Source organism: Felis catus, chromosome A2 (genome assembly GCF_018350175.1).
Source record: "Felis catus isolate Fca126 chromosome A2, F.catus_Fca126_mat1.0, whole genome shotgun sequence".
Taxonomy (NCBI): domain Eukaryota; kingdom Metazoa; phylum Chordata; class Mammalia; order Carnivora; family Felidae; genus Felis; species Felis catus.
In genome coordinates, this window is record NC_058369.1 from 14,092,519 (window position 1) to 14,112,371 (window position 19,853).

General features: G+C 59.0%; 2 protein-coding genes across 2 annotated transcripts; both read right to left on the minus strand.

The window, feature by feature from the left end:
• Positions 1-37: 37 nt before the first annotated feature.
• On the minus strand, positions 38-1,855 carry GDF1 (growth differentiation factor 1). The gene is made up of 2 exons (XM_023247668.2): positions 1,531-1,855; positions 38-869 (listed from the first exon to the last, which is right to left on the minus strand). Exons 1-2 carry the CDS (start codon positions 1,853-1,855, stop codon positions 82-84), a joined length of 1,113 nt encoding a protein of 370 aa, XP_023103436.1. The 3' UTR covers positions 38-81.
• A 61-nt stretch (positions 1,856-1,916) lies between these two features.
• Positions 1,917-19,517, minus strand: CERS1 (ceramide synthase 1). Its single transcript, XM_023247676.2, has 7 exons — positions 19,254-19,517; positions 16,757-16,916; positions 11,691-11,871; positions 9,860-10,021; positions 9,298-9,445; positions 8,936-9,045; positions 1,917-2,258 (listed from the first exon to the last, which is right to left on the minus strand). The coding sequence occupies exons 1-7, from the start codon at positions 19,500-19,502 to the stop codon at positions 2,216-2,218; spliced, it is 1,053 nt and encodes a 350-aa protein (XP_023103444.1). The 5' UTR covers positions 19,503-19,517; the 3' UTR covers positions 1,917-2,215.
• Positions 19,518-19,853: the final 336 nt, after the last annotated feature.

The following is a 19,853-nucleotide window of genomic DNA, read 5'->3' on the forward strand; positions in this document are numbered from 1 at the left end:
CTTTCCCGCCCTCAGGTGACCAGACCAGAGACAGGGAAGCGGACCACGCAGTGTTTATTGTTGGGCCCCTGCCTGGCTCCGTCAGCGACAGCCACACTCATCCACCACCATGTCCTCGTAGTGCCGCAGTACCACATTGTCGCTGTTGTCAAAGAAGAGCACAGAGATGGGCGACAGACGCGCAGGCACGCAGCAGGGCAGACCGGCGGCACCGGGGGCGGCCGCGTGCATGAGCGCGCGCAGCACGGCGTGGTTGAGCGGGGGCGTCCCCCCGGGTCCGGACAGCGCTGCGGGCAGCGAGCACTGGCCCTGGCAGTAGTTGGCCAGGAAGCCGCGCGGCGCAATGACCCATCGGTGCCAGCCCACCTCGCGGAAGCTCACGTAGAGCCGCCTCGTGCGACACGCGCCTCCAGGGCTGCCGCCCACTGAGGGCTCGGCTTCGCGCCGCGGCCGGGCCAGTGGGTGGCACAGGCGCGGGTCAAGCGTCACCAGCAGCAGCGAGGCCTCGGCCAGGTGCGCGCAGGCGGCGGGGGCCCGGGGGCGCAGCGCCAGCGCCAGGCGGAGGCTGCGAGGCGCCGAGGCATTGTGGGCCCAGGCGGCGCCCAGCAGCTCGGCGCGCACCGGGGCCGTCAGGGTGGGCACCACCTGGCGGAGCAGCACGGGCCCAGCGACCGCGCCTTCGGCCGCCTGAGTCACGCTCAGCTCCCAGCCGGCCGGCTCCTCCGCGGCCGCCGCCGCCGCAAAGCGCATCTCCAGGCGGGCCCTGCTCGGGCGCTCGGCAGGTTCCACGGCTGACAAATCGAAGACGACGGTCCACTCAGGGCACTGCCCCGAAGCCCAGGCGGGCTCCGGGGGCCGGGTGGGCGCACCTGGGATGGCAGGGAGAGAGCTCGGCTCGCGCTGCACCCCAGCGCCCTGCCCGGCCTGCCCTCAGGGGGTCTGGGGGGGGGGGGCGGTGTCTCTGCGGGTGGGGGAAAGGTGAGCGCCTGGGGAAGAGGGGCGCCAAACTGCCTTCTAAAGGCGGCGTCAAATGGTGTGAAGTGGCGCGGGGGGGGGGGGGGGGGGAGGCGATGGAGTGGGGGCAGGGCATCGTTTGCAAGAAGTCCTGCCCAGCGCAGGGCAGCCTGCCCGCCAACCCCAGGCAGGGGAAGAGACGAACGGATGCCTGGGGGCTCGTGGGGAAGCGATGCTGGAGAGGTGGTATCTCCGGGAAAGGCATCAAATGGTGTGAAGCAGCGGGGGTGGGGGGTGGGGTGGGGGAGGTGGGGGCAGGGCTTCGGCTGCAAGCTGGGGGCCTTGCCGGGTGCAAGGGAGCCTGGCCTTGGGACAACTCGAACCGGTGCCCGCAGGTGTCCACGGGGGAAGAGCGGATGGAGTGAGGAGGCCCAGATTGCTCGTGGGCTGGACCGGACGAGTGGGGACACTCGGCGGTGCTCTGGCCTCCCCCACGCGGCGCTGGAGGCTCGTGGCAGGGCGCACAGAGGAGTCTCGGCCTCCCGGACACACGCCCCCAACGCAGGCCCCACTTACCGCGGTCCGAGATGTGGCGCACGATGTTTCCGGCGACCCCCAGTTCCTCCATGTGGCACGGTCTCAGGGTGGTTCCCTGGGGCGTCCGCCGAGGGCCCACCCTGGCCTCCTGGGGGTCCCGGTGGCGGAAGAGGCGCCACATGACGGGGGGTACGGGCCGGGGCGTGGGTGCGCCCCGGTGCGCGTCAGGCAGCCCGAGAGCCTGGAGCAGGGTGGCGGCGGGGCCCGGCGGCGCTGGGGCGCGGGCTGGGGGCGGCGAGGGCAGCAGCAGGGCCAGGAGGAGGAAAAGGACGCGGCGGCCAGGACGGCGGCACGGCGATGGCATCTTCCTCGCTGGCGGCGGCCGGACGAGTGCTCAGGGGCCTCCTGACTCCCCCGACCGGCAGGCTGGGGGGCGGGGCCGAGGTCCCTGGAGGGGCCAGGACAGAGGTCTGGGGCTGGGCGGGGTCAGGGTCCCGGGGGACGTGGCCGCGGTTCTGAAGCCCGAGGAAGGTAGACCCCGGGGGCGGGGTCTCGGGGGTACCGGGCAGGGGTCCAGGGGGAGGTGACGGGCAGTGGCCAGGGCCCAGGTGGGGCGGAGCTGGACGGAGCCAGAGTCCCGAGGGAGGGGCGTAGTCGGTCCCTGGAGGGGGGCGCGTGGTCGGGCGGGGCTGGGTCCTAAGGGATGCGAAGGCGGTCGAGGAGTTCAGAAGCGCTTGTCTCTCACCAGGCCATTCCTCAGCGGCTTCCTAGAGGCCAGAACCGGGCCGCGGTTAGCCCCGGGCCCCATGCCCCACATACTGCCCTGTCCCGACTGCCTTGCCCTCCACTTCTCTTCTTCCTACCCGGCGGGGGCTCACCTGGGTCCTTCTTCCCTTCCCACAGGGCCAGAAGACCTTGCCTTCCGCCCACTGGGCATGGCGTAAACCCTCCTCTCTCCTCCCTCCTGAGCCATCCACAGCCCGGCCGCTGGAAAGTAAAAGCCCTCCGCCTGACTTCCGTCTTCTGCACCTTAATTTTCCAAAAACGCAACGCTGAAATCGCACCAATGTGCCCCACTGCTCTCTGTAAATTCCATTTCCCCTGCCTGTATCAGTGGCAGGTCTCTGGGGTTCCGACTGGGAGGGGACCTGGGCACTGGGGGTCTGCCCACGACCATCTTACCAGATTCAACAAGGGTCTCTGCCCCCGCTCCTTGGTGCTTTTGCCAGTGCCTGCTGGTGCGGAAACCGCATCTTACTGTGGCTTAATGGTCACGGTATTGCCTGTTCCTTTTCCCACTTAGGCGAGCCCTTCCTGTCCTTGCACGTGGTCTGTCTCCGCAGAAGTGGATTCCACCTTCTGGTTTACATACAAATGTATCAAGTTTCTTGAGCTGGTAATATATTCTCAGGATCCAGACATCAGAAAGAATAGAAAACTCGTCCTGCGACTCGGCCTCGGGGTCTTGTTTCTGTGTAGTGCTTTACACAAGTCTTGCTGGTGTCTCACAGATACTAGCCTACAGGGGTATCGCCATCCCCTCACTTTGCAGAGCAATCTAGCTCAGAGACCCTTTCATGTAAGGATCTACACTGGACATGAACTCAGTCACTTCGATCCATTCTTCCCTTGGGCTAGACCCACTGGATTCCCTTCCTGGGAGCACGCATCCCATCCTCTGCCCCCTTTCCCGTGGTTGGCTCTCTCTCTTTCTCTCTCTGCAACCGCCAGGGGCCCTTGACCTGTGAGTTTATAGATGAGCCCTATGTGGGCCTCCCATCTGCCCTTGCTCTTCTGGCTTTGCCTGCTGGCTCCCTGAGCAGAGCAGAGGTGGGGTTCCCAGCTTCTGGACTGTTCTCGTAGTTCCAACTGCTAGACGACACGATCTCCCTTTCGGGCTCTGGTTTCATTTCACAGCCTCTGCTTGGCCACGATATCTGACCCGTGGGGAGTTTGCCCTCGGGCTGATTCGAGATCCCACGAAGGTTTGCTCTCCTCCGGATGGTTACCAAGTATTCTGACAGCTCCTGCCTCCCAGTGATCTTTAGGACTAGAGTCTATTCTATTTACGGACTCAGCTCTGTTTCGGTTTCTATATATTATGTTTAATACCTTCAAGGATGGGTACCCTGACACGTGCCTTTTTATCAGAACTTTCCCAATGATGCCGGTCTATTTTTCTGTACAAGCTTCCAAGCACCCCTCCCCCTCAAAACTAGTGTCAGTATTTGGGGGGGGGGGATGCGTGGCTTCTCTATGATGTCAGATTTATGCTTTTCAGGTTCATTGTACCACTATGGGGAAAAAAGAATCGGAACAAGGGCGGAAGCTAGAGGGTGATGAATGAGGGCAGGCAGCGTCTCGGGTGGATTCTGGATGTTTCCTCAGAGGTAAGGAAGAGAGGGAGTGAGGGAACCCCCTAGGGCTTGGCCAGGTCTTCACCCTGAGTTTCCTTCAACCGCAACGGAAAAACTATTCCGGAGAGGATGTTTGGGGTGGGAATGGGGGCTGGTTCCGGATGTTTTCAAAGACGCTAGGGATGTCAAGCAGACCTGGAGACGGAGATTGGTGCACAGAGGAGCACCGTGAGCTGGGAGAGAAACTTGGAAGTTGGGGTGAATGAAATGAAAGGGGCCTGGGAGGGGGGGGGGGAAGGCCAGCAGGGAAATGGTGGTGGGTACCGTGGGGCAGGTCAGCGGAGCGAGTGTGGGGTGAGGAGGGCCCCCCCCCATGGCTGCTGATCTGGGCGGAGCCTGAGGCGATGATGGGGGCTTCAGACGGAGGGGCTGGGTGGGGGGCACTTGAGCTGTGTAAGTCCCCGATGGTGGTCTGCCAGATGACCAGGGGCTCTGGGAGGGAGAAGGGGTGAGAAGAGAGAGAGAATGAGGCCGAGCACAGTGAGGAAGGGGGTGGTGCTACCTTGCTGGCACGGTTTTTGCAGCTCCCGAATTAAAAGTGGTCCCCGTCGTCATTCGTTGCTGTTCTCCAACCTCACCGCATTTTTGTCTATGAAGCCTGCACGATCCTGGTTCTGAGTGCTTGAGATTTCCCCCGGGGGCTGGGTTTGGTCAGTTGTGAGAAATGCCCTGTGCTTCAAAAGGACATCTGTTCACCCTGCTTCTGGGCGGCTTGTGAGCCCAGACCACTTCCCTCAGTCCCCTCAAGTGGAGATTCTGGGTTGTACACTGTGGAACGTTCCAGATCAAGAATGCCACCTGAATTTCTTGTCCCATCCTTTTACTCGCAACTTTCACGTACTCTGGACTTGAAGTCTTTTAACCAGTACAGAGGTGGATATTGAAGGAAAAAAAAAGTCTTGCAACCATTATGATTATTTCATGCGTATGCGTATTTGGATGCGTGATATTTGGGATTCTACCCTCTTCTTTTGCATTACTTATCCTGCTTTCACTAACCTTTTTTGCATTTATTTTGTGGTACCTGTTTTTTTTTTTTTTTTTTTTCCGGGCTGCCCTCTATGCCCCAATAGCATTAACAGAAGTATTTACCATCTGCTAACGGCAAAACCCTACCCTCCTGCCAAGTGCAAAGGCCCCAACCCCATTTTGATATTTACTACATCAGGTCTCACTTTCTTTCTTTTTTTTTTATTTTTAAATTTTTTTACATTTATTTATTTTTGAGACAGACACACAGCATGAGTGGGGGAGGGGCAGAGAGCAAGGGAGACACAGAATGGGAAGCAGGCTCCAGGCTCTGAGCTGTCAGCACAGAGCCCGATGTGGGGCTTGAACTCACAAACCGTGAGATCATGACCTGAGCCGAAGTCGGTCGCTCAACCGACTGAGCCACCCAGGCGCCCCTCACTCTCTTTAAATATCAAATTAGGCATTTAAAATTTTTCACCCAGGTATGTATCATTTCATCTGCTGATCTGCCTCTTGGGATAGTGTTTCTGTTTTCTGAAATATACCCATCGAGATCTATGGACGGTACATTTTCATAGGTTTCGTTCTTGTGGGTGTCCTATCTCTGGAGTCATTGTTTTTATTTAAAGATTTTATTCATTTTTAAAAGTAAACTCTATATTCAACGAGGGGCTCAAACTCATGACCCTGAGGTCAAGAGTCTTGTGCTCCACTGGCTGAGCCAGCCAGGCGTCCTCGAGCAAATGCCGTCAAAATTGTGTATGAAGGGGGCACCTGGGTGGCTCAGTCGGTTAAGCGCCCGACTCTTGATGTCGGTCCTGGTTATCATCTCACGGTTCGTGGGATCGAGCCCCACGTTGGGCTCTGCGCTGATAGGGCGGAGCCTGCTTGAGATTCTCCCTCTCCTTCTGTCCCTCCCCCACTCATGAGCGTGCGCGTGCTCTCTCTCTCTCTCTCTCTCAAAAAAAAAAAAAAAAAATTCGTGTGAAATTCCCAGTTGCTTCAGGACTTGACATGCTAGTTTTCTCCACGGTCGTCCAGCGTCCCTCGCTGCTGTTAGTGTTACGGTTCATTGGCCATCTTTTCTGGGGCTGTTTTGCATTTTTCACCGTGGTGTGTTTGGGGCCTGGATGTCTTTTTACTCGTCCTCTTTATGATTTACATCTTTACATCTGGAAAATGCTCCACGTTACATCTTCTCATACGGTCTCTCTCTGTTCTCCTGTGAGAACTCAGCTAGCCCAGGCGATTCTTAGAATTCTAGCTGTCGTATTTTCCAACTGTCTTCACTGTCTTCTGAGCCACTCGTTCACAGCTTTTCAGTTAGCGATTCTCTCTTCAGCTGTATCTAATTGTACGAGTCTTAACATGCACAGCAGGGTAAGGAGTGGTCCCCAAAAAGGTACGTCCACCTCCTAATCTCTGGCACCTGTGAATGTGACTTTATTTGGGAAAGAAGGTCTCTGCAGATGTAAGTGAAGGGATCTGGGATGACCTCATCCTGGCTTTAGGGTGGGCCCTAAATCCAAGGACAAGTGTCCTTACAAGAGAGAAGAGCCAGAGAGGAGAAGGTCATGCGCAGACAGAAAATGGAGATTGGGGTGATGCGGAGAAACACCTGGAGTCCCCAGAAGCTGGAAGAGACAAGGAAGGATCCTCTGCTAGAGACGTCAGAGGGAGCACGGCCCTGCTGGCAGTTTTAGACTTCTGGTCTCCAGAACCGTGAGGGATAAACTTCTGTTGTTTTAAAGCTCCCCCAACGTGTGGTACTTTGTTACGAGGGCCCCGGCAACGTAAAATGACATCCAACGTCATTGGTGATGGTTTTTCACGCCTTTTGTTTTTCTTAGTAAGATTTTTATTTTCGGATAATTGTAGATTGGCAGAGATGTTGCAAAGACGGTACGGGGAGCTCGGGTGTAGCCCTCACCCAGCCTCCCTCAATGTTACACATCTTACACCTCCACAGTGTATTTGTCACACTAGGAAACCAAGGCTGGGACAGTGCTGTGAACTAAGTGTGGGTCTTATTTGGATTTTGCCAGTTTTTCCACGGATGTCCTTTTTCTGGTCCGTGATCCCACACTGCATTCAGTCACCGTGTCTTCTTAGTCTCCTCTGACCTGGGACAGTTCCTCAGCCTCCTTGTTTTCCATGACCTGATGGTTTGGAGGCGTCCTGACCACTTTTCTGTAGCACGTTCCACATGCTCCTTGCTTTTTATCCCATTCCATTTTATACCCAACTGAGCTAACTCTAGCCAACCTTGGGGAACTTGGTTCTTCTGCTGGTGATGCCCATGGGGTCGATCGTGGCAGCGTGTTCCCTGGTATGCCCTGCCATTTGTGCACAGAGTTTGTACTTTGATCCTACTGGAAATGCTGGCCAGGTGCCAGCTCCTCAACGCACATTCTGGCTGGGCATTCTCAGGGCAGACAGAGGAGGGGGCAGCACTGAGCAGGGCTGGGTGGTCTGGCCTGCTCTTTGCCTTGGGCTCTGCATTGCAAGGACATCTCCACCAGGAGTTCACTAGTTTACAGCAGGAAGATCTTTCGGGTTTTTAGTTTTGGCCAAGCGGGTGCTCCCCTCTCCCACCCCTGGAGTTCTCTTTAGCCGTTGCTTTTTCTGGAAGCCGCTGAGGGTTGGTCAGACTCTTCGGCGAGACCTCACTGAAGTCTTTATGGAATGGCCAATTCATGTTCCCTGGACATCGGACGATCTAACATCCCCCAAACTAGACTCTTAGTCCCCCTCTGCCAGTGCACACAGCCCTGAAGTCTTGGATTGTCTTTGTTTCTTTTTATTTGTTTCGCCTAAAACAGCACAGTTGGGATCTCATCACTCTCCTCCTCCCACTATGGCCCCTGTGCCCACCTGCCCCGATGACAGTGACGGCCTCGTGATGATCAGTCACCTTGGCCAACAGGCCCACACACAACCCAGCTGGGGAGACCACACCTGCTGCCCAGCCTCTCATGTCTGTGACCCCTGCTCACCCGTCTGGTCCCTCTCTGCCCTGGGTGCCAGCTCTTTGGCCTTAGCAGCCCCCACTTGTAGTCTCCTGCTTTGAGGGTGCAAAGTGCTTTTATTCATGTGAACCAGCCACAGAGCCCTCCTCTGATTCAGCTCTCCGCTCTGCTAATCCTCCAGTTCTCTGCTCCCCTGCCTCTGAACTCCAAGGAGATGTTTTAAATCTCTGCTTCTCTCACCCTCCTCACTGCCCGTTCTGACCTATCTCATCGAGCTCTGAGCCCACTGCTTCCCTGAAACCACCTTTCCCAGGTCGTTCACTGACGAGGCCTCCAGCAGCCAAGTCACAGGGGCCACTGGCTCAGTGCCTTGTGAGTCGTCGGGAGCCTCCGACCTCGCTGCTGCTCAAACCCTCCTCGTGTTGTCTCCGGGGCGCCGTGCACCCTAGACTCTGCTGGCCACCCAAACCTGCCTCCATTCACTCCTGGGGCCCCTCCAGGCTAGGGGCTTTGAACACCATCTGGCTTACAACCTGGGGCTGGTGAGTCCTGGGGGCCTACCTCCATGATGCTTGATGAGGACCCCACTTTTTCCTCCTTCCCTAGGACTCCTAGGGCCTGAGCCCCCAGCCTTACCTCCTGCTTGGCTGACCACTGGGCTGCCCTGCTGGACCTCAAGGCCGGGAAGAGTCAACATGGACAGAGTGGGGGCTCTCTGGGCCACCATGGCACCCCCGCATCCCCACCTCCACTGCCACCTGCTTAGAGGTCACTCTCTGGCCTGGCTAATGGTTGCTCACCCACTGGACCAGCTCCTCAGCTTGGCCTCACCGCTCCTACCCCGATTCTTGCCTTTCGCCAGTCTGCCCCCACCCCCACACCTGTCTACGCACTTCCTGCCTGTCCTTGCAGCATCTAACTCTGTTGCTACATCATCCATGCCTTTATCACAGTCTCTTTTGGATGCAGCGTCCGTGGCGTGGCGACATCATCCGCTGCCTTGTCTCCGGGGCCGGCCCACAGAGCGCGGGGCCGGACAGACGTGGCTAAAGGAATGAACTGGGGCGGCGGCCCCTCCACACTCACTCAGCTTTGCCGGCCTTGGGGCTCTGGGCCTCTGCCGCGTCGTATTCCCGGACGTCCTTCAGTTCGCGTACCTGGCCCGTCAGCACCTTGGCAGCAAAGGCCACGATGTACTGTGGGAGGGGGAGGCACCGGTGAGAAAAAGCCACTTCTGCCCTGATCCTGCTGCCCTCCTAGAGGCCGCGCGCTCCGGGGGCCACCAGCCCAGCGCACGCGCCGCCGTTCCTGCTGCCGAATATGCCCCGCCCCGGGTGTGCCCGAGAACGGCCTGTGCCCGGACCACTGCTTGGGGCCGGGGGACCAGGACAGGACTACCAACTGAGGAGCGGCCGGTGGACAAGGAGCTGGTGGGGGCTCCGACTCACCAGGAACCAGTAGAGGTTCATGAGGGTGAGCAACAGAAGGAGCGCATTGAAGAAGAAGTAGAAGGGGATGTCAGGCACTGAGCGCAGGCTGCAGTGACACGTGGCGTACAGAACCTTGAGCGGGAACCAGTAGAGGCGGAACCAGAACCTGCAGCGGGGAGGGGTGGGGGGGGGAGCTGTCTGGGAGAGGGGGAGGGTTGCCCCACTCGGCCCCTGTGCTGTCCCATCTGGACTCACCCACCTGTCCCTGCACATCCCTACCCACCCCTGTCTCCTCGCCCACCCCTGCCCTTCCGTCTCCATTCCCGCTCTGTCCTTTCCGGCCCAATCCTGATTCTGCCCTGCTTCAGTCCCCCCCCTCCCCCCCTCCCTGGCTCTCCCACCCGGGAGGCCCTGCCCACCTCACCAGCCCCGCCTCCTTCCCCGCTTGGCCTCGCCCCTTCCCACAAGCCCCACCTCCTCCCCTGAGTGCCCCGCCCCTTCTCGCCAGCCCCACCTCCTCCCGAGTGCCCCGCCCCTTCCCACCAGCTCCGCCTCCTTCCCTGCCCCCCCCCCCACTCACCAGCTGAGGCAGAAGCTGAGGCAGCCCAGGTCGGAGGCCAGCGCGTGGAGCCTGTGGTGGGAGCCTCCGCGAGACTTGAAGTAGACATTGAGCTTGGTAAATTCCAGCTGCACGTCGCTAATGTCATGCAGGAAGAGCACGAGGATGCCCACATTGTGGTACCTGGGGGGGGGGGGGGGAAGTGGGACAGGGGAGAGCGGGTTACACTGGGGACCCTTGCCCTGCAGCAAGGCTGCACCCCAAGCTTCCTGTAGGCCCCTTCGAAGCTGTCCTCCCTGGCCCACGTGACTTGCCCATTCCTGCCACTGGCCAGGTCAGTGGCAGCACCCAAGCTGTGCCTGCCCCTCGGCAGCCCCATCCGCACCCTCCCTGTCTCACTGTCCCCAGGTGACCTAAGAGCCTCCCTGGAAGTTGTCTGTCCCTCCTCATCTCTGAGACCCCTGACCCTCAGTGGCCTGGGTCATTTTGTATCCAGATCCCCCCAAAGTTTTTCCCTCACCTTAAACATCACTGCCATGCTAACACTCCTAGGGCTTTTGTTTGTTTAACCTGAACACGGCTGCAAGCTGCAGACCTGCCCAGGAAAGGCCAAGTCTGCACTAGGCTCTGAAGGAGCCTGAAGCCAGTCCCACTATCCCTCCCCAGCATTCCACCTTACAGCTGCTTGGGCCACTGGGCCTGAATTCAGCCTGGTGTGGCTTGGGCCTTTCACTCTGCCCTCTTGACAGCTCATGTGCCGCAGGCCCTTTGCACATGCTGTCACCATCCCCTACCGTGTACCTCCCCGGTGTTCGTGGAGCCTTCCTTCACCTCCCTTCAGTCTTGGCTCACCTGTCACCCAGCCACCCATCTGTACCTCACCACCCCTGTGGCCCTGGTCTCCGGACTTGATTTTTCTTCACAGCTATCACTTTTAAACAAACTCTTGAGTTCTTTTCTCATTTGTTTGCTTGGGTTTTATCATCGGATTCTCCTCTACAGCAGTGCTGATAGAATTTTCTAAAATGATAGGCATGTTCTAAACCTGCCTTGTCTAATACGAGAGCCATCAGCCACATGTGACCACTGAGCAGCGGAAATGTGGCTGTACGACTTTACTTCAGTGTAATTAAAGTTGGAATAGGCCCGAGTGGCCAGCAGCTGCCGTACTGGAGAGTGTAGCTAGATCAGCTAGTCCAATAGGAACAGGACATGAACCGTCTGTTATTTGACATTCTGTAGCAGCCACATTAAAAAAAAAACAAAAACAAAAACAAAACAAAAAACAAACCACACATACCAGTAAAGAAGAAGAGATAAAAATTAATTTTAATGCTATATGCTAATGAACTCAGTACATCCAAAATATTGTCATCTTAACACACGGTTGATACAGCAAAAGCATTGGCCACGTATATTCACTCTCCTTTGCCTTTGAAATTGCGTGGGATTTTACACCTATGCGTGTTGAAGTACGGATAGGCTACATCTGAAGCACTCAGGGGCCACATGTGCTGGCTGCAGTGGCTCTAGAATGCCAGGGTCGGTCTCTCGGGTTCATAGCTGCACCACGCACACCCGTGCGTGGCAGGCGGCCAGGAAACACTTGCTACGTGACCCGGCCAAGGCTGCCGTGGGGTTGGAGGGGGATGGATGGGGGGATGAGCAGAGCGGGGGGTTCTCTGCACTTGCTATACCCCGTCCCTCTGGAATCTCTCTTCATAACCACCCCTCCCCCCGCGGATACTCACCGTGGCCCCCTTCCCCTACAGTCATTAGCCTGTGCCCCATGCCAGCCTCCTCTCTGTGCTCATGCTGTGCCCTGTGCCCTCCTGCCTGCTTCTGGACTCACCGGAAGGCATAGGAGGAGACGATGAGGACCAGGGTGACCACATGGTGGACGAGCATGACCACTGAGTCCTTGCGCCAGGCGTCCATGTACAGCGTGGCATAGATGGAATGGCCGTAAAAGCTTCCCTGCAGCAGGTAGGCGGCCGCGATGTCCCGTGGTACCGCCATGCCCGACGTCCAGTCTGGGGATAGCAGGACTGTGTTGGCAGGGACCTACAGGGCCTCCAGGACGCCTCAAGCTGGGGTGCGTCCTCCACAAGCCAGGGCATGCCACCCGTTTCTGCAGGTGTCCTGGTCGCCGGTTTTCTGTTCTCCTTCTCTACCCGTTATTTTTTACGAATAGCTGTTATTTTTCGGAACAGCTCTAGATTTATAGAAAAAGGTGCTCCTACCCCTGAAATCTGTCCCTTGCAGGATTTCCAACTCTGGCTTGGCCCCCCTTCCTGTCTTCTCTTACTCATCGGGCTCTCCTGAGCCAGCCCCGATGCCCCTGGCCTGGGCTCTCCAATCCCAGCTGGATGGAGGCTGCCCCCTGCCTCGCCATGCTGGGCGGGACGGCTGAGGCAGAAATCGGACCTGCCAACGCCATGAGTACGGACTGTCCCACCAGGTGGGTTGTGACTCCCCTTCACCGGCTCCTGCAGCCACCCCCATTCCTCTTGGCACCTGTGCCCACCCATATGCAGGCTTCACACCCTCCCGGTGACACTGACCCCTCAGCTCTCCCATCACCTCTGCTTCCTCCCCAAGAGGGTTCTGTCTGCGTTGACCTGGACTTCTCTGGATTATGTCTTGTTCTCTGGCCACTCCCTAAAACGGCCTCCTTGGGCTCCATCCGGGGCCTCCTGTCCCCCAGCCTCAGAGACCTGGAACCAGACCCTCATGTTCCCCTGAAGCCTGGCCGTCCCCTAAAAATACTCAGTGCCCTCACCTCAGTGACAATTCTTCGTCTGTGCCTTGACCTCTTATGCACCCGGGATCCACTTGGACCCCCATCCAGGGCCCCCTTCCATCCATACCTCTGCTCACTTCCTCTGCCCTCGCCACCCTGACCCTGGGCCAGGCACCGCTGCCTCCCGCCCGGCTCCGCCCCAGCTCCCCCTGACCTTCCAGAGCCTGTTCCCAACTGTCCACTCCCCATAGCGGCTTCAACAGCCGTGAACACACAAGCTCCGTCATCCAGCAAGTCCACTCCTGGTTTGTACTCAAGGGAACTAAAACCAGGGCTCCGTGTACACGCGCATCCACAGCAGCACTGTTCACAATCCCCAAAAGGTGGAAGCAACCCAGAGTGTCCGTCAACTAGTGAGGGGGTGAGCAAAACGTGGTCTGGCCACACGACGGAACATCACTCAGCCGTTTCTAGAAAGGAGCGATGCGCTGGCACACACGACCGTGTGGATGAACGTCAAAAACAAGAGGCGGAGTGAAAGAAGCCAGACAAGAGGTCACGTGACACACAATTCCATGTGTATGAAATGTCCAGAACAGGAGACTCCGTAGAGACAGAAAGCAGATTCGGGGGTGCCAGGGGCCGGGGGAGGCAGTGCTGCTCATGGGGACAGGGTCTCCTTTTGGCGTGATGGAAATGTTCTGGAACTAGACACAGGTGATGGTGGCACAAGATTGGGAATGCACTAAATGCCTCTGAACTGTTCACTTTAAAATGGTGAATTTTTGGGGGCGCCTGGGTGGCTCAGTCGGTTGAGCGGCCGACTTCGGCTCAGGTCACGATCTCGCGGTCCGTGAGTTCGAGCCCCGCGTCGGGCTCTGTGCTGACGGCTCGGAGCCTGGAGCCTGTTTCGGATTCTGTGTCTCCCTCTCTCTGACCCTCCCCCGTTCATGCTCTGTCTCTCTCTGTCTCAAAAATAAATAAATGTTAAAAAAAAATTTTTTTTTAAATGGTGAATTTTTAAATTGTATTTTTTTAAATGTTTATTTTTGAGAGAGAGAAAGAGCGCACACGCAAGCAGGGGAGGGGCAGAGAGAGGGGGACAGAGGATCCGAAGCAGGCTCTGTGCTGACAGCAGAGGTCCCGATGTAGGGCTCAAACCCACAAACCCGTGAGATCATGACAGGAGCCGAAGTCGGAAGCTTAACCGACTGAGCGACCTGGGCGCCCCCAAATGGTGAATTTGTTTAAACTATGATAAAACATATGCAACATAAGCATCGCCATCTGAGCCATGTTTAAGTTCAGTAGCATTCATATGTTCACACTGTTATGTGTGAACTCCTTTCATGTTACAAAACTCCAGCCAATCCCCAGAACTCTTTTCATGTTGGAAAACTGAAACTGTCCCCACTGAACACCCGCTCCCCGTCCCCTCCCCCAGCCCTGGCACCCACTGGTGGCGACTCCAGGACCCTGTATAAGTGGACTCGTGCATTACTTGTGACGGGCGCATTTTAGCTAATTTTATGTCACGTGTATTTTACCTAATAACAAACCATGCAGCCACCCCTCCCCCATCAATGGATTAGATCTCCTCCCACCACTTGGCCAGGTCTGGGGGCTCCCCAGGGCTTGACAGCAAAACCCACACTTGTGGCAGGGCCCTCCCTCCGAGTTCTGTCCTCGGCCACGTGGGAGTGCTGCAGGCAGCGGAGGCCCCCCCGACACACACAGCCGCCGGGTGCTTCTGTCCCTCTTGAGAAGGAAGGGATGTCGGGGCGTCTGGATGGCTCAGTCAGTTAAGCATCGGACTCTTGATTTCGGCTCAGGGTCATGATCTCAAGGTTCGTGAGATCGAGCCCCGTGCTGGGCTCTGTGCTTCGACAGCGTGGAGCCTGCTTGGGATTCTCTCTCCGTCTCGCTTTCTGCCCCTCCCCCAATCATGCTCTCCCTCTCTGTCTCTCAAAATAAATAAATAGGGCGCCTGGGTGGCGCAGTCGGTTAAGCGTCCGACTTCAGCCAGGTCACGATCTCGCGGTCCGTGAGTTCGAGCCCCGTATCAGGCTTTGGGCTGATGGCTCAGAGCCTGGAGCCTGTTTCCGATTCTGTGTCTCCCTCTCTCTCTGCCCCTCCCCCGTTCATGCTCTGTCTCTCTCTGTCCCAAAAATAAATAAACGTTGAAAAAAAAATTAAAAAAAAAAAATAAATAAATAAATAAATAAATAAATAAATAAACATGAAAAAAAAAAAAAAAGGAGGAAGGAACGTGGAGGCGCCTCAATGCACAGAGTTCACTGTGGAAACAGGACACCGAGTTTTCCACCTATCACGCTGGCAGGACTTATACCATGGGTGAGCGTCCCCCTCCAGCTTCAAGCTCTAGGTCTGAGGCAGGGGGGTGGGGGGTGGGGCACAAATGCGATTCATCATCCAGACTCTGTCTGCACCTCCGCGCCCTCGGGGGCCGGGCTCCGTTCACGGACTGCCAGCCTGCTCTCCACGTTCACATCCACCTGCTGCTCTGGGGTCACCCCCACCACATTCCCCCTCTCTGGCCTCTGGGAGCAGCTCCTGGGTGTCCCAAACCCAGCTCCTGCTCTCCCTGAACGCCCCCCCCCGCCTCCACCCCCCCCCCCCACACCAACCTCCGCTCCAGATCCCAGCCCCTGGAGTCCGCCCCACTCTCCTCGCTCACCCCAGCCTCGGGCTTGGCAAAGAATCCTACCAGTTCCACCTTCAAACCATTTCTCAAACCAGCCACTTCTCTCTCATTCTGGGCAGAGCCCCTCTGTGCCCTGGCTCCTGCCCTCATTCCCCTGCTCATCTGGGCCTGTCAAAACCCCCCCTCTGCTCCCTCCGGGAAGTAACCCCCTGTCTTGGGAGGCTCCTCGCTGCTCTGATCTGTCAGGAGCGTGCCGATCCCGCAGTGGCCAGTGCAGTTCTGATCTGCTCTAGGCACCTCCAGGTCCCCATTCAAAAGTCACTTTTGGTGAGGCCGTCCTCATCCCTGTAGAAAATTCTCCCACCCCGCCCCCCTTTCCCCCAATTTTCTCATCAGGCTGTTCACAGATTTCGCATTTCACCGGCACCACAAGACATCAAGGCTGGGAGCTCTTGTGCTCACAGCCGTGTCAGCACAGTGCCTGGTACACAGTAGGCGCCCGCTAAACGCACATGCAAATAAGCAGCTAACCTGCGAGCATGTGATCACAGCATAATTTGTAAGAAAGAGCCAGAAAAAACTCCATGCCTGAAACTGAGACAGTTCCATTGTGGTTCATTCACAGAGAGGAAAATTGAATGACGGCTAAAACCTGCCCTCTAGGGATTTATAAGAATGGCCACGTGGGTGACGTGGTCCCACCAAGACAGGCTTGTCACCAGGACACCGAAACACAGCAGCTCTGTGCCCAGCCCTCTGATGGGAGCGTGGGGCTTGGTGCCACCAGGAGCCTTCTGAAATGTCACACGGCCAGAAACATGTCCGTGTGTGTCCCTGATACACAGCCTGGGTGGTCAGCACAAGAACAGAGAAATCCTGACAGCCCCGTCACAGGGTTTTCTGTAACAGGCTGCCTGTTGACAATAAAGGACACTGCCGTCACCTTCCTGCCTGTCCCACCAAGCTCAGGCCTTGACAACCCTTATATCTGACCCAATCAACGGATGCAGCCATTTCACACCATCGTTGTCTCTCTGCCAAGCTGGTCAAAGCCACATAAGCCACGTAAGGCCCACTGGGCTACTTTCTTCCTTATCCAAGACTCTCCTGCCTCCACATGGTAGCCAGAAGCTTTTTATGATCCACAAACCCGTCTCATTTGGGAGAAAACTCAAACTCCTCCTATGTTCCTCTTGTCCTCGTGCACCAAGCCCACGCATGCCCCAGGGCCTTTGCACATGCTGTTCCAGGAATGCCCACCAGGGCCCACACAAAGGCTCACCTCATTCATTGTGCCTCCCTGAGCCCTAATAGGACCAGTGTCTAGAGAGGGCATTTTCCTGTCTCCAAAGCCCATTGATCACCCTTGTCTTGGGGCTACCTTGGGGCCTTGTCTTGGGGAAGATATCCAGCATGAGACGTGTGATGAGTGTCTGGCTCCCCCACGTACCCCTCTCCATGTGCAGAGCAGAACCCTCCCCGACCCTGCTCCATCTGGCAAGGCCCCTACCGTAGAACACAGAGGGTGGGTCGTGAAAGAAGGGGTAGTCGGTGCCGAAGAGCAGGTAGGCGCTGTAGCTCCAGGCACCCAGGTAGAAGAGAAACTTCCAGGCGCTCTCAGGCATCTTGGCGGCATCTCTAGGCTGGAGGCGACACCGCTTGGCCAGGGGCTACGGGTGAGAAGGTGGGTGGCCATCAGCGCGAGGGGCCCAGGGCCAGGAAACCCAGGCTCAGGGGCCCTCCAGGCTGGGTGGTGTTGGGGAGGGCCGGGGCCAGTACCCACAGTCGCCTGGAGCGTAACCAGAGCCCACGTGTGCCAGCCAAGGGCTAAACTTAGTGCCCAGCTGTCCGGTGCAGGGTGGGGAGGGGGGTGAGGGAAGACCTGAGGGAAAGCCCTGATGGCAAGGAGGGGGACATGTGAGTGTAAGACAAGGGAGACCAATGAGGTCAGCCCAGGGGAGTTGGGGGTCACAGAGGGCGCTGGGGATATAACAGGGAGGGAGGAGGGGGGTTAAAGAGAAGATATGAAGGGCACTGTGGAGATAAACCTGTGAAGAGAGCCTGGAGGTGAGTATGGGGGCATCTGGCAGAACGGAGGTGGGAGGCCCAAGTGATCCCTATGGGAGGTACCTCGGAGGCAGAATTTGGGGGTAGGCTAGAGGGAAGTGGGTTGGGGAAGATGGGGTGGGTAGCTGGGGGAGAGCATGAAAATGTGGAGGGACGGAGGGGGGAACAACGGGGCAGAGAGAGAAAGGGGAGAGGGCAAGGAAAGAATGTTCAGTGAGATGGTAAGACACGAGCTGAGCCACAGGGACCTAGGGGGACACCAGGGAGGACTCGAAGGAAGAGCGGTCATGCAGTGCTGAGGCATGGAGAAATTGAGGAGGGGGGCACAGATCCCCTGGAGTCCAGGAGCCTGGGCCGCAAGCTCCCTGGGGGCGGGGCTCCAGGGCCGCTGGGTCAAGCCCGCCCCCTTCCCTCCGGGAGAGGCTGGAGGGGGCCCGGAGCGCCAACGGTTGCCATGGAGACAGCTGGAGCCAGTTTCAGTAACCCCTGGCAACCAGGCGGCTGCCAAGAAGATGAGCTTTGGAGGAGAGGGCAGCCCCTCCACCCATTTCTTGGGAAGCGCGAGCCTGGAATTGCGCTCGTCCCACCTGGACTGACGGTAGCTCCGGGGGTTCCAAAAGGGAGGGTGTTTGCGATCTTGCCACCAGCCCCCCTCATTGCCAAGCCTGCTCCTCCGGGAGGGAGGTGGCTCCACTCTGGTTGTCCCAGACCGACCACATGCCCCGCCTGGGCTCTGACCCTCAACTTCCTGGATCTCCCACTTCCCAGCTGGGAATTGGGAAAGCATAGGGGGAGCAACAAAGCCACATATGGACCAAGGCTGACCTGTGGAGGGGCACATGTGCCGGCTTTCCCCTCCCTGGAGCAGGGTGGTGGCTGGGGTCTCTTCCCCATGTGGGTGATACGGGGACGGTGGTGGGGACAGTGGCGGCCAAACAACACCCTATCCTTGACTTAACAAGAGCCAGCCTCTTCCCAGCCAGTAGAGAAAGGCCCCTTTGTTGGCGCCGAGCACTCTGTCCCTGCACCCCCTGCCACCTCCAGCCAGATTGGGGCGGGGTGTCCCCAGTCGGTCCATGGGGGAGTCGCAGCCAAGCTAGGGGCCCAAATGCCTTCCCAGCAGCTCTCCTAGCAGCGACCCCTCCCTAAGGATGGGAGGGAGGCCAGGCGCCAATGTCACCCACAGGGTCACTCTCCAACTGGAGCGGTAGCCTCCTCAGACTCGCTAGAAACTGGGCAATTCGGACGCAGCCCCTCGGAGGCAGCCCGGTCCAGCTCTGGAGACCCAGGCCGTGCCACCTCCCAAGACTGCGACCACCGGCGTGGTCGGGGAGCCCAGGCCTTTGCCTCCCCACGTCGGAGGGTGGCGCTGACTCCAGACATGCGCGAGGCAGCGACCGGGTAGCTCCGGCCTCTTCCCGGTAGCAGCGGACAAGTCGGCTCCGCCGCCCCAAGGACCTCGGGCCCCGCTCCGGTTCCGAGCGCGCTCCGCATGGCCCCGAGGCGCAAGGCGCAGGCGGCTCCAGTGCACTTAGCCCACCTCGCCCGCGTCCTCCGCTCCTCCATCCCGGGTTCGGCCCTCCTAAAAGGGCGCGCGGCGGCCCGGGCTCTCCCACCGCCCGGGGCCGCCTTGTCCGGCACTGACGGGTCTAAGTCTGCCCTGGTTCCCCTACATCCCGAACACCCCATCCGTGTGGGGGTCCCCACGGCCCGGCGTTCCTACAGCTCGGCCACACCCCCGCATCCACCCCACCCCCACCCCTCTCAGCCCTAAAGGGACCAGCTCCTCCAGCCGCAGGCGCCCCACGTTCCAGTGACCCGGCCCGTAGAGGCAGAAAGGGGCACGCGAGGGCCCGGGGTCCGTGGCCCGGGCCCCCGATAACAGCCCGCCCCCCCCCCCCAGCCCGCGGCCCCACGTCCCGGCCCTCGGTGGCACTGACCCGAAAGAGGCGCGCGGTGGCCGCCGAGCGCAGCGCCGTCCAGCCGAGCGCGCCGAGCGCCAGCAGCAGCAGCTCGGGCGGCGCCAGGTGCGCGTGCTCGGCCAGGCCGCGGCGCGCCAGCCCCCAGCCGCAGTCCGCGCAGCCCCGCGCCGCCGCCAGCGCGCTGCCCCAGCCGCGCTGCACCAGCTGCGCGTAGCTCGGCATGGGCTCGGGTCCCGCCGTCCCCGCCGCCGTCCCGGCTGCCGCCATGTCGCCCGCTCGCCGGCCGCCGCCGCCGCTTGCGCCCGCCCGCGGTGGCCGCCGGAGCCGCGCGCCTCGCGTCACGCGCCGCAGCTGGGCCGGGGGCGCGCCGGCCGGAGCGCTGGGGCTGGGGGGCGGGGCCGGCACAAGCTCCGCCCCGAAGGGGGCGCGGGCGGAGGGGACTTGGGGCTTGTCGCCGCGTCCGAGACCCTGAGGGCGCAAGGGTGCTCTGTCTCCCAGAGGCGGCGGCGGCGGCGGCGACCAAGGGCGTATAAGACCCGGCGTTGACGCGATGCGTCCTGGAGACGGGCCCGCGCTCCTGCCCATTTTCCAGTGGAGGAAAGCGAGGCGCGGAGCAGC